The 14078-nt window shown below is 43.0% G+C and overlaps 1 protein-coding gene across 2 annotated transcripts; it reads right to left on the reverse strand.

Moving 5' to 3' along the window:
• Positions 1–873: 873 nt before the first annotated feature.
• Positions 874–9445, reverse strand: CUNH12orf73 (chromosome unknown C12orf73 homolog). Of its 2 annotated transcripts, none has more exons than XM_008705685.2 (3): positions 8525–9445; positions 8155–8272; positions 874–1346 (listed from the first exon to the last, which is right to left on the reverse strand). In XM_008705685.2, the coding sequence occupies exons 2-3, from the start codon at positions 8260–8262 to the stop codon at positions 1251–1253; spliced, it is 204 nt and encodes a 67-aa protein (XP_008703907.1). In that variant the 5' UTR covers positions 8263–8272; positions 8525–9445; the 3' UTR covers positions 874–1250. The 2 variants fall into 2 exon arrangements, with proteins under 2 accessions (XP_008703907.1, XP_008703906.1); XM_008705684.2 differs by having other exon boundaries at positions 8650–9440.
• Between the last annotated feature and the right edge of the window lie 4633 nt (positions 9446–14078).

The raw sequence follows: 14078 nt of genomic DNA on the forward strand, positions 1-14078 counted from the left end.
CCTTTCATGATACAACGCTGTATTAGCTATTTTTCATAATATGTGTTTCCAATTTTTTGGCCATCATAAATTACCATTTATAAAGACGGTTGTATAGAAATTAAAGCCATCGAATTGCATTAAATTAATAGCATCTGAAACTTGCTCCTCAGCGTTCTCCAGTTGCAAATTCTGCGTGTACACTGTTTCAAGCAGGAAGCTTAGAAAGCATCCTACTCAGTTTTGGGTAAAAACAAGCGGCTATGTCATAAACACCTTGCACAACCCTGTTTGACCTAATTTAATGACCAAACACCTTGCAACTGGTCTATTTTGGGTTGTTTTTTACCCACAGCTTTATTAAGGAATAATCTAGTACTCTTAATTTTTGGCTCTCCATCCCTGGAATTCCTGGCTTACATCATTTCAATCTTTGATCTGATGTCACACTGTGCTCTCCCCGTCTGTCTTTACATGGCGTTTGCCTCTTATAAAGACACCAGTCAGATTAGATTAGTGACCCACCCTAATGACCCCATCTTAACTTCATTACATTTGCAGGACTCCTATTTCCAAATAAGGTCACATTAACAGGTACTGGAGGTTAGGACTTCAACATCTTTGGGGAGAGGACACAATTTACCCCGTAACAAAACTCATTTAAGCTTTTCAGTTATTTTAAAATATATTTTATAAGAATAACTACATGGTAATATGGTTTCTCGAATTTGGGGATAAAGAACTTGTGACAGTCCAAGTGACATTTGTTATAATTTTGTGAAGTACACAATTCCAAAAGAACTTCAAACTTTAAATATTTCAACTCAATTCAGTTTAGTACAAATAGCATTTTCCAATTTTAGAGAAATATTAACTTCACACCATAAGCTTTCATTGCCAATGACACTTTTATTATAGCTAATTTATAATTCCCATCTGCCATGATAGTCAAGCTTATTCAGAGAAATAAACCAGAACTATAAGGGCAGGAAACACTGTAAATATTCTTTCTCACATGATATTCAAGACAGTATCTATTCAACCACATTCAAAAAGCTGATGATACAAACTTTGGCAGTTTTCAAGAGACACTGGTCAATCCATATTTAATCTCAGTGCGTCAGTTAACATCTGGGCACCTCCTCCTGCAGTGAGCATTGCACTAGGTGCTTAAAGACAACTGGTCTGACTCAATAAACATTAAAAATATAAATTTAATACTTAGAATATTATTCACGGAGTTCTTGGCAGAGTTGAGTATTTTGAGGTTTCTATTGCTGAGAAATTTGAGGTTCATGTTGTCTCTTTTTCAGTCCCCAAAGCTCCGTTTTGAGTTCTCCAGGCTTTGGTGGAATTTCAGGTATTGTCTATCAGAAAAACAAAACAACATAGATGCCAGTGCTTTCTTAGACTGTACTTCAGTGTGACCTGAAAGTAAAAACTAAAAAAAAACAGAAGTCCCTGTGCACTCAATGGTAAATCCTTATAGTGAGAGCCTATGGCCCATCTCAGTCCGTTTCTAACCCATAGCTTACATGACTCTATTATCCAAGCTGCGCCTCTAGCATTTCAGGACTCACAGAGGGAGAGTTTCTATCAATATTAACTGACAGATCACAGATCTTAATAAAGCTTTCCACAATCTGAAATTCATTCCTGCACTATTCACTGAGTCTCTACCATGTGCCTGGCACAGGAAACAAGTACTGGGAATCAATTCATTTTGAATAGATTTCAAATCAAGTCGTTACTGTTCAAAAACAGTAAGTGCCTGGGGTGCCTGGGAGGCTCAGTCGGTTAAGCATCTGCCTTCAGCTCAGGTCATGATCCCAGAGACTTGGGATCCAACCCCACTATCCTTATGATGGAATATTATTCCGTCCTAAAAGGAAATGAAGTACAGATATATTTGACAACATGGGACGAACCTTGAAAACATGCAAAGTGAAAGAAAGTAGTCACAAAAGACCACATATTGTATGATTCCACTTAAATGAACCTGTGTACAAGGAGGCTGTGTGGACCTATGTTTCCATTTCTCTTGGGTACAAACCAAGATGTGGAATCGCTAAGTCCTATGACTCTACGTTGAACTGTTTGAGGAACGGCCAGACTGGTTTCCAAAGCAGCTGTCCCATTTTACATCCCTAGCAGCATTGTATGAGGGTCCCAATTTCTCTGCAGCCTCACTGACGCTTGTCATGAGCTGTTTTTAATTATAGTCATTATAGTGGTGATGAAATGGCATCTTGTTGTGGTTTTGATGTGCATTTCTCTGATGGTTAATGATGCTGAGCATTTTGTCGGGTGCTTATTGTCTGAAAAGCTCCCTTTTACACAAAGACATGAAGGAGGATGAGAAAACCAGCCGTGCAGGTATCTAGGAGTGTTTCAGGCAGAAACCACAAATGCAGAGGACCTAAGGCAGAAATGTGCCCTTATGTGCAAGGAAGAGCAAGGTGGTCAGCACAGCTGGTATAAAGTAGTCAACAAGAGGTTAGGAAGGGACTAGGAAGTATATAATCCCTGGAGAGTTGTTTTTTTTTTTAAAGATTTTATTTATTTATTTGACAAAGAGAGAGACAGCCAGCGAGAGAGGGAACACAAGCAGGGGGAGTGGGAGAGGAAGAAGCAGGCTCCTAGCAGAGGAGCCTGATGTGGGGCTCGATCCCAGGACTCTGGGATCACGCCCTGAGCCGAAGGCAGACGCTTAACCGCTGTGCCACCCAGGCGCCCCAATCCCTGGAGAGTTCTGAGAAGAATGACATGACCTGACTCAAGCATAAAAAGACAGTGGCTTCGTCAAGAAAAGCCTGCAGGAGAGCAAGGCTGGAAGGCAGAAACACAGAAACTGAGGTGAGACATGGGCTGACAGTGGCTTGAACTGGGTAATGGATGTGGTGAAAAGCAGTGAGATTCTGGATATAGTTTTCAGATCAGCCAGTGGGAGTTGCTGTTGTGTGCAGTATGAGAGAGGAGTTAAAGAAGACTCCTAGGCTTTGGCCTGAACAACAGGAACGATGGAGTCACCAACCACTGTGACAGGCAAGACTTCAAGAAGAGCAGGTCTGCTGGAGGAAGGCCAGCTCAGTTTCGAACATGCCCACTGCACATCCGAGTGGAACTGTTCATAATGATTCAGAGGCGTATCTGTTCCTATCAGCTCTCAGCTTACGCACTGCGGTCCTGAGGAAAGCGACCTCGTCGCAATTTCCTCCCTATTTCTTACAACCCTATGGAATGCCCCTCATTATAAAAGGCAGGCAAAAAACGGTGCTGGATGAATAAATCAACAGACTTTCGCTCAGGACCCTTAGAAGCTCCTAAGATTGGAGAAATAAAAGCTTTACTCAGATTACTTTATATAAAACTGCAAGATAACTCTGGCATAATTTCACTCACTTCAGAAAGCTTCTATAGCTTTTCAATGCCTGAAGTTCAAACACCTTGATCTGGTTCATTTTATTCTTTCGTCTAACAACTAGTTAATCCTAAAGAAATAAAATAGTTCAGGAAAGAATGTGGGGTTTGGGGCCAGGGTCATAGGAGAGGTAGGCAGCTAAGAGATGTGCTTCACAGCACAACTCTCATTTTGAAGTGAAAATGACTTTCTAAAAAAATCAGTGATGGAAACCAGAATAAAAGCCAGAGTAACTTGTCAATTTCCTGTCTTAAAACTAGTCCTAGGATTTTGACATTCCAATCCCTTTAGTGTAAGAATGAATGTAGCTTGTTTCATATTCATTAAACTGTGGAAACTAAGTAATTTAGAAATATCTTTTCCCCCCAGGGTCACAAAAGGAAATTATATGAAGTCACAAAGCCCTATAAAATATAGCATACTGTACTATACCTGAAACTAACATAACACTGTGTGTTAACTAACTGGAATTAAAAACTTTAAAAAATAAAAAATAAAATACAATAATAGCATGTTTCAAATTTCTATAAAGTATATACAACTACACACACACACACACACACACACACACACACACGGACACATCTGGAGTAACCTGAATCGCCAATACAGTACAAAGCTAAAATGACAATTCAACCTGTTTTTTTTAAGATTTATTTATTTATCTATTTGAGAGAGAGAGTGAGTGAGAGAGTGAGCTCAAGCCCACAGAGGGAAAGACAGAGAACTGAGCCACCCAGGCGCCCAGACATTTCAACTCTTATTAAAAGAAATGAGTAAGGGACAGGCGGGGCTAGGTAGGGAGAGATAGATAGGGGCCTGCCTATGTGATCAGGCTCACAGAAATCCCCAAAATGTGGAGGTGTAAGGAAACCAGAGATAAGGGAATACTACAGACCACCCTGCCGTAGGTATCCAAGGGGGAGTCTTATTTATGACAGTCTCCTGTGGTCAACAGAAAATAACTAGACCCTAAAAAGAAGTAAGTCATTAAAGATGTTATCACTAGTCCTTAATCAATGGTGCTGCCAGTAGAGAAGTCAGAAAGATTTAAGTTCCCTCCTTAGCCTTCCATAAAAGAGCAACCCTAAAAGCCCTCAGTGGCAACCCTGTTGGGCCCCTCTCGCTCCTGAGAGCTTTTTATTTTCTGTACTCTTGCTTAATAAAAACTCTTATCGCTTTACTCACTCTCCTTTGTCCGCGAGATTCATTCTTCGACTCTGTGAGACAAGAACCTACCTCTCCCGCTTCAGAAAAATAGCACTTTTATTTACTAAATATATAATCGATTTTTTAAAAGACTAATAAGTTTTCTGACATCAAAAGTTAACAATGTCAGTAGAGGTTCTAAATAGCAATTTGTGTGTATGTGGGTATGTCTGGAGACAACCAAAAATGAACACTTTAAAATGAGTCCTGGGGCGCCTGCGTGGCTCAGTCAGTTAAGCATCTGCTTTCGTCTCAGGTCATGATCCCAGGGTCCTGGGACCGAGTCCAGTCTCAGGCTCCTTGCTCAGTGGGGAAACTGCTTCCCCCTCTGCCTCCTGTTCGCCGTTCGTGCTCTCTCTCTCTCTGACAAATAAATAAATAAAATATTTAAATAAAATAAAATGAATCCTAATGATGTGGGAAAAAAAGGCAAAAGAAAAGTTAAATTTCCTTACTACCTACAGCCCACTGACAAGTCCTTGAAACAGGCCGAGTGACATTCCTCTAGGGACTCAGCTGCCTTGACGTTACCGCCTTGCTAAGGGCAAAAGGCAATCTTAGCCCAACCCCCAGGATCCTGTAAGTCTACTTTAACATACAAAAATTCCTTCGGAAACTTCATCTCTACCCACCCGCCTGCACCCCCGCACCCCCGCCAAGATACATGTTAGCAATCATCCCCCAAGCATATGTCCCACCTGTATACGTCTGAGGAGTCTCATGACTGAGTTTTTACTAAGTAATAAATGACCTTTCCCTGACAATAGCTAGCCCCCTTAGGATCCTGGAAACCTTGTTTCCAAAATACCTAGGAGGCTACACTATCCCTATCCCCCTCCCAACTTGATAGTACATAATGGACCACTCCTCGTGACCCCAATGCAGCTCTTCCTGCCCACGGGTCCTGTCTCCAAGCTTTAATAAAACCACCTTTTTGCACCAAAGACGTCACAAGAATTCTTTCTTGGCCATCAGCTCCAAACCCTAACGTCTTTCCTCATCATTGAGACTGCATTTTTTTGACTATGCCTTCAATAATAAGTAGATTATAAATTAAGGAAAACAGAATCAGTAAAAGTAATGCAAGAGTAAATGGAAATGCCAAGGGAAGCTCGAGCACACTTTGTATTCCAGGACAGGACACTTGCCTTGAGTCCCTGCCTCCATTCCTATCCTGAGCAGCTGAGCTGGACAACTAGGAAAAGCATCCTTAATGCCGCTCCCTTACGACAGCACTGACCACACATTCTAGGCAGCCATCGGGGTCTCCTCCGCCCTGGACTCCACCCAGACCTTCTAGCTGTAAAGACTGAAAGACTCCAACAAAGGCCAGCGGTTGTTACAACAGTGTCAGTCATTGCTAGAACAATACCAACAGACGCAGGAAAAGAACACAAATTCCTTAAATGTTAGTAAAGTATCCAGCATCCTACACGTAACTGGCCAGCCCTGGCCTTCAGGTCCCTACAGAGGTACCCCACTGCTGATGCCACTGCCCAATCAGGACGAAGTGGCCTGCGACCCTTCAGTACAGTCCTTCCAGAGATGCTGGCTTCATGCTGCCTCTTCCCAAGGTCGAAGCAGCTGCTGGTAACAACCTTGCATGTTCCTACTTATAATGAGATGGGTGAATCGAAGGTCAATTTCCCAGGGGCAAATCATAGGCATTCCTTCCTTTGTAACGCCTGCTTGATGTCTTTTCCGCTGGAGCTAATGACCTAACTGCATTTCTGTGGAAGGTTCTTACCCCTTTCTGTCTCCACTAGGTATCCCTGATACTTTCCTAGGCTCAAAAGAGAAGCAGTCCCTGCTGGTAAGAGATACTTCATGGGGCGCCTTGGTGGCGCAGTCGTTAAGCGTCTGCCTTCGGCTCAGGGCGTGATCCCAGCGTTCTGGGATCGAGCCCCGCATCGGGCTTCTCCGCTGGGAGCCTGCTTCTTCCTCTCCCACTCCCCCTGCTTGTGTTCCCTCTCTCGCTGGCTGTCTGTCAAATAAATAAATAAAATCTTTAAAAAAAAAAAAAAAGGGATACTTCAGCATTGTTTGTACGAAAACTAGATACCACCAAAATGTCAATATGGGATTAAATAATATATGGAACATCCGTAGTATAAAATGCTATTCAATGGTCAGAAAGAAAAAAGGCTGTTGATATAAACATGTGTCTATTCATAGAAATGTTAACCAAAACAAACAAGTTACAGAGAAATGTGTATATGAACACCTATTTACGTGGGGAAAGACACCCTCTCCACTCTGTGTGTGTGTGTGTGTGTGTGTGTGTGTGTGTGTGTGTATCTCAACAACAGAAGTCTGCAAGTATACACCAACCAAAAAATGGTAGCCACCTGCGGGGAGCAGACTGGAGACAGTGGGGGAGGGGTAGATTTTCACATCCTACTCTACATGCCGAATTCAATCTGAGTGTTTTACAAGGGTGTTGTACTACCTCATTAACAGGATCAAAAAAGAAAAGCACTAAACAGAAAGCTTGGACTTCAAATCCCCAGGAAGCTATGTGAATCTGGGAAATCACCTTCAGTCTTCAGAATCTCAGTTTCCTTATCTGAAAACAAGAATAAAAACCCCCGAAACTGTAGCTGACAGTTCACTGAAACTAAAAGACAAATGGCTAGTTCTCTGTGTTACCCGTCCAGAGTCAAGGCAGACATGACTGTTCCGTACGCTGTGCTCCAAACCACTCTATTCACACCTGTAGCATACACCTAGCACACGCCTATCATTATTTCCTCTGCATTTCCTTGCCTCCACCTCGGCAAGACCGTAACTCCTCAAAAACACCTCTATTTCCCAGTTCTAATTCAACGAATGCTTAAAATGCTAAACTTAAATTTCTCCCTCCTTGGAATGCCTATATTCCCTCATTCTTCATTTATCAAATATTTATCGAGCATTTACTATGTTCTAAGCTCTTTTCTAGGTGATTGAGATCAAGGGTGAACTACCCAGGCCCAGGCCCTTCATGGAGATTACATTCTGGTGGAGAGGAAACAAAGAAAAATTAAAAAAAAAAAAAAAACCAAAAGGGAAAAAATACTTGCAAATTGTGACAAGTCCTCTAGGGGAGCAAAGGACTGAGTCAGAACAGCACAAGGAGGAATCCTTTAGGAGCTGTCCAAAGGACCCTGACTGCTGGAGGAGATATTTGAGCAGAGACTTGACGTTTTGAAGCAGGAAACCAACCCAAGATCTGGGAGAAAAGCCTTCCAAGATGAGAAAAAGCATGGCATTGACAATGGGACAGGCTTGATGAGTGTGAGAAACAGCAAGGAAACCGGTGTGGCTGCAAGAGTGGGAACGAGGGGTAAATAGTAAAAGATCAAGGCCAGTGGCAGGCAGGGGACTGGCTGTGTAAGACCCGTGTAAGAACAGGCCATGCATTGCTCTAAACGCAATGGAATGCCATCATCAGGTTTTAGGCTCAGGGCAGATGGCCTTCTAATTTTGTTTTAAGATCCTTTCGGCTGCTGGGAGGAGAACGGAGGGATCCAGGAGCCGGGAACGATGGACCCTCCTGCACTCACCAGGTCCGGCCGGTAGTATCTGTGCACCACTTCAGCCCCGGCGCACATGCTCAGGAGGCTGGCAGCGAACATTTTCAGGTAGGTGGCCCAGGACACGCCCGCGGGCATGGTCAGGGGGCTGCACGGGGAGGAAAGGTGGGCAGTGTTATTAGGCCCCCGGGTCAGAACGAAACCGTGCCGGGAAACAGGCCACACAGCAGCGGTGGGACGGGGTCAGGACCCCGGGTTGTCTCCCACCCCGCGCCCCGTGGGCTCATTTAGGATGTAAGGGCGGCGAGAGGCCAAACGCCCCTTCCATGGCCGCGGGCGGCCTTCAGCCTTCATTTTGGGCTCTTGGCGTGGGGGCTGGGCCTGCGCAACTTAAAGGCACCTCTTGGGCAGCAAGCGGAAGACCGACACCCAGTGGCTTCCCCGCGCCTCTTCAAACTCTAGCACGAGAGAAACTGCACACCGCACTCCCCACCGGCCCTAAAGGCGTGCCCCGAGACACCGTACCGCAGAATGCACAGACGTTGGGCAGCGGGTCAGAGGGCGAGCGGAAGTGCGAGCCGGGGTCGCAGCTGACGGCCAGCGGGCGGAACCGAAAGTGCAGGGCCTCGGGGCCCCACCGGACCAGAAAGCCGTGGAGTGTGCCGGCGCCCGAGAGGGCACGTGATCCGGGCCTAGCTGGGACTTCCGGCCGGAGCGCTTGTCTTTTTTTTTTTCTTTCTTTCTTCTTATCCCCGCCTCCTCCAGTTGCTAGTGCTTTCCCAGGCCCGAGCACTTGCGCTCTTCACTCTCCGTATAGTAAGACTTCTCCGGAAGATGTGGAATCTCGGGCTGGAAACTGGCCGGATTCTTGCCTCGTGTGGCCCCTCACACGCCCAAGGAAATTGGCTTGCGTTTACCACCTTTAAGGAGCGGGTGGAGATTGGCACTCCGACCAGGGCGTGTTTAGATGAGCTCACCCTCCAGAGAGTGAAGTTAAAGCGCTCTCCGTTCTGGTGCCGGGCGTCCTTTGAGACCTGAAACAGAGGCACACTCAGACTGCTGTTCCCTACTGGTGCTACTGGAATAAAAGAAAGCTGAAGTCGGCATTGTTAAATCTCTGCGTATTTAGACTGTGCTATGACTATGGTTTGATTTTTGTTGAGAAAAAGTTAACCCAGGACTAAATTCTGAAGGATTACGGATGTATGTATAACATGAATCATGATACGCTTAACTTTTAAACACTTTTATGGAGGTATGTTTGACATTGACATATTTAAAATATACAAATTGATGGTTTGACATGTGAACACCTGTGTAACCATTACTACAGGCAAAATAATAAACATACCCATCATACCCAAAGTTCTCTGTGCCTCTAATTCCTCCCATATTGTCTCCTGGATCAACCACTGATCTGCTTTCTGTCACAACAGATAAATTTGCATTTTCTAGGGGCTCCTGGGTGCCACGGCAGTTAAGCGTCTGCCTTAGGCTCAGGACGTGATCCCGGCGTTATGGGATCGAGCCCCACATCAGGCTTCTCTGCTATGAGCCTGCTTCTTCCTCTCCCACTTCCCCTGCTTGTGTTCCCTCTCTCGCTGGCTGTTTCTATCTCTGTTGAATAAATAAATTTTAAAAATCTTTAAAAAAAAAATTTGCATTTTCTAGAATGTTACGTAAATGGAATCATACCATACAGTATGTACCTACCATCTTGGTCTGGCTTATTTCATGCAGCACAATTATTTTGAGATTCATTCACATGGTTGCACGTATCAATCACTCACTTCTTTTTATTGCTGAGTATAATTATAACACAATTGGTGTATCCACTCACCTTTGGTGGACTTTTTGGTTGTTTCCAGTTTGGGACTTATAGGAATAAAGCTGTTATGAATGGTGAAGTATACTAAAAAGACTCACATACAAGCCTGTGAACATATGTTTCCATTTCTATTGAATACTTTCCTACGAAAATGGCTGCAGCATATAAATAGGTGTATAACTTTTTAAGAAATTGCCAAGCTGTTCTGCAATGTATGTATACAGTTTCACATTCCCACCAGCAGTTTTGAGAGTTCCAGTTCCTCTCCATCCTCTTCCAACACCTGGTCTGGTTAGTCTTTTTAATTTTAGGCACTCTAATTGGTTAGTAATGGTGTCTCATGACTAATGATTTTGGGAATTCTGTTACATGCTTGTATTTTCTTTGGTGAAGTGTCTGTTCAAATCTTTCATCCATGTTTTATTGTTATTATTTTAGTCATCTTCATGTATCATGGATATAAGTCTTTTATCAGATAGATTTGATCTGCAAATATTTTATCCCACAATATAGCTTGTCTTTACTTTTTCTTAATAATCTTTTGAAAAGCAGAAGCTTCGAATTTTAATAAAGTCCAATTTTCAATTTCCTTTTTTATGGATGTTTTTGGTGTGCAGCAAGCCACACACCCATGAAGTTGGCCCGCCTGCCAGTGTCAGAGATGATTTCCCATCCAGCACTCTGGCTCCCTACTTCTTGAGCTCACCACTCAGAAAGCTTCACTTCTACTTAATTTCTGCAATACTCTCTCCTAATTCATGCATTTAAAAACACATGAACGCCACATTAATTCATGTTATGTTAGTTAACATGGGTTTCATGTTAGAAAGGAGCTCTGAGGTAAACTAATTTAAATAGACACCTCAGAAAATTACAACTAACTGCTAATTTGGGATCTTGGTTTGCTTTGTATCTCACCTTCCTGTGTCTGAGAAGTGAAAGCTACATCAGATTTCAAACATTAATCGAATTCTTGGCGTATCAGTTGCAAATGGCAGATGTTGATTAAATTCCATATTAAAGATCAGAGGCTATTTTCTAAAAACAATGCAGAAAATAAGTTAACTTATATTAAGATAATTACACTCTAAGAATATATTTTTTTAAAGATTTTATTTGTTTATTTGACAGAGAGTGAGCAACAGAGAGAGCGAGCACAAGCCAGGGGAGAGGCAGAGGGAGAAGCAGGCTCCCGCTGAGCAGGGAGCACAATGCAGGGCTCTATCCCAGGACCCTGGGATCATGACCTGAGCCAAAGGCAGACACTTAACTGACTGAGCCACCCAGGCGCCCCTTTATTTATTTTTTTAAAGATTTTATTTTTTAGTAATCTCTATACCTGACATGGGGCTCAAACTCACAACCCCGAGATCAAGAGTTCCATGCTCCACCAACAGAGCCAGCCAGGCACCCCAAGATTATTTTTAAATTATACATTCTTATAAACTAAGAAAGTATGTACTTTAAAAAAAAAAATTCTTAAGATGGGGACACTAGGTAGCTCAGTTGGTTGAGCATCTGCCTTCAGCTCAGGTCATGAACCCCGGGTCCTGGGATCAAGTCCTGCGTTGGGCTCCCTGCTCAGCGGGGAGTCTGCTGCTCCTCCTGCTTGTGCTCTCTCTGACAAATAAATAAATAAAATCTTTTAAAAAATAAAATAAAAGTCTTGAGATAGAATACATAACAAGAAATTTCAGGAGAACATCTTTTTTAATTTTTTACTTAAATCAATTTAATTAACATGTAGTGTATTATTACTTTAAAAGGTAGAATTTAGTGATTTATCAATTGCATAGAACACCCAGTGCTCACTACATCAAATGCCCTCCTTAAGGCCCATCACCCAGTTACCCCATTTCCCCACCCACCTCCCCTCCAATAACCCACAGTTTGTTTCCTATGGTTAAGAGTCTCTTATGGTTTGTCTCAGGAGAATATCTTAAAGGCAAGATAAGTACTGCAAAATATTGGCTTAGCACAGCTAAAAAATGGTTTAGATTCCTTAAAAAGCTGTTAAATGACAAACTAGTAAGACTCGATTCCACCATAGAGAAAAACTGTCTTTTCTGTCTTTTGAGTTTTCTGCCATGCACCCAAAACCACATTTTATGCAGTGCCCAACTCCTATTCATAGCGTAGTCTATCAGTAATGCATCCTATGTCTGCGTATCTCGTGTCTCTCCGCTTAGGAGGACATCAGTCATTAGATTTAGGGCCCATCTTAATCCACTATGACTTCATCTTGACTTGATTACATCTGCCATGACCCTATTTTCAAGTAAAACCACATTCACAGATACCAAATGGACATGAGTTGGGAGACACTATTCAACTCAGCACAAGCCCTTATCACCTACTCAAAAACTTAAAAAATATGTAAGTAGAAGTTTAAACATTAACTGCAAAAAGAAATGCTCAAAGGCTTGTAAATTTTAAGAATAAGGGAAGTTGATGCATCAGGGTGGCTCAGTGGGTTGAATGTCTGGCTCTTGATTTCAGCTCAGGTGATGATCTCGAGGACCTGGGATCGAGCTCCGCATCGGGCTCTGCACTCAGTGGAGAGTCTGCCTGAGGATTCTCTCCCTCTGTCCTTCCCCCTGCTTGCTCTCTCTCTCTCTCTCTAAAATAAATAAATATTTTTTAAAAAGATTAAGACAAGTCAATTCTTTTGAAACCTAGAAAATCTTGTATCCTCCCCTAAAATGAATGTTCGTTAAAGGCCCGACACACAGATTTTTTTCTAAATCATTTGCTTGAAACATGTAATTATTCCCCCAGGTGACACCACAAACCCCCCATTCTACAAAATATAGCTTAAACATTAAAGACCTGTATTAAAGGGCTGAGTAGATACAGGAGAGTGTGTGAACCACAGGTCTCCTCATTTACTCCCTATTACTTGGAAGAATAAGCCCTATTATGATGACTTTTCAAACTTTTTCTGGTCGTGGTTCACAGTAAGAAATTCTTTTCTAGGATTGTGATCCTATCTGTACACATGTACCTGTGTATGTGTAAAACAATACTTACCTTTATTATATATGCACACTTTGACACTTTTATTTTGTTGTTATTTCTTCTTAATGCTTAATTTCAGTACCCACTTGTGGACAAAAAGCTGCAGTTTGAAAAACCCTAGTCAGCAGTAAACCTTGTTGAAAATAAGATGAAACTGACTGACAAAACGTTACCTAAGAAGGAAGCAAGCTTACTAGGTTCTTAAAAGGGAGAGGAAGCATTGGGAGGAAGAAGTAAAGAAGATGAAGTGACTTACCCTTCTTTTGTTGTTGTCCTATCATACAAGGTCTCTTTGAAGTAGAGACATATTTGGCAAAGACATTCCTCCTAGGAGAAGGACATTCCTCCTAGGCTTCCCCCAAGCTCTGATAGGCAAGGCTCACAAGCAGAACAAGTTTGTCTGCCAGATTCAGCTTCAGAGGGTGAGAGAGATACTGATAGGATAGGAACCTCTTTGCTGCAATCACTTCACCATTTCCAGGTCTGATGTCTTGCTCCCCAACACCTCTTTCAGTAAACTCTTCCTTTTGCAAGGCAGAAGTGAGCAGAGGCCCCTGGCTTGCTCAGGTAATGAATGGCGCTGGCAGGCCCAGAATACACAACACCCCACACTAACTCCCCATAAGTGAAAACATCCTGAGAAAAGTTTGCAGCTCTTTACACACATTTTTAGTCACCAGAATTCTCTCTCTGAAATAACCAAGGTAAGTCACCTACTTAAAAACTTTTCTGGATTGAGATGCCTGGGTGGCTCGGTTGGTTGTGTCTGACTCTTGATTTCGGCTCAGGTCATCATCTCAGGGTCCTGAGATGGAGCCCCATGTCAGGCTCCGCACTCAGAGGGGAGTCTACTTGATATTCTCTCTCTCCCCCTTGCTCTCTGCCCCCCTCCCCCCGCTCTCTGCCCCTCTCCCCACTCATGGCGCGCACACTCCCATGAGTTCTCTCTCAAATCAATAAATAAAATCTTAAAAGAAACTTTTCTGGATTGTGGTCCTGAGTGGTTAGAAAAACCAGAGAGAGAGCAAGAGAATGGGCTGTCGTTCATTCGTTCATTCAACAAATATTCACTGGATGCCCACCATGTCAGGTTCTGAGTAGTACCTCC

This window comes from Ursus maritimus, unplaced genomic scaffold (genome assembly GCF_017311325.1).
Source record: "Ursus maritimus isolate PB19 unplaced genomic scaffold, ASM1731132v1 scaffold_21, whole genome shotgun sequence".
In the NCBI taxonomy this organism is placed as follows: Eukaryota; Metazoa; Chordata; class Mammalia; order Carnivora; family Ursidae; genus Ursus; species Ursus maritimus.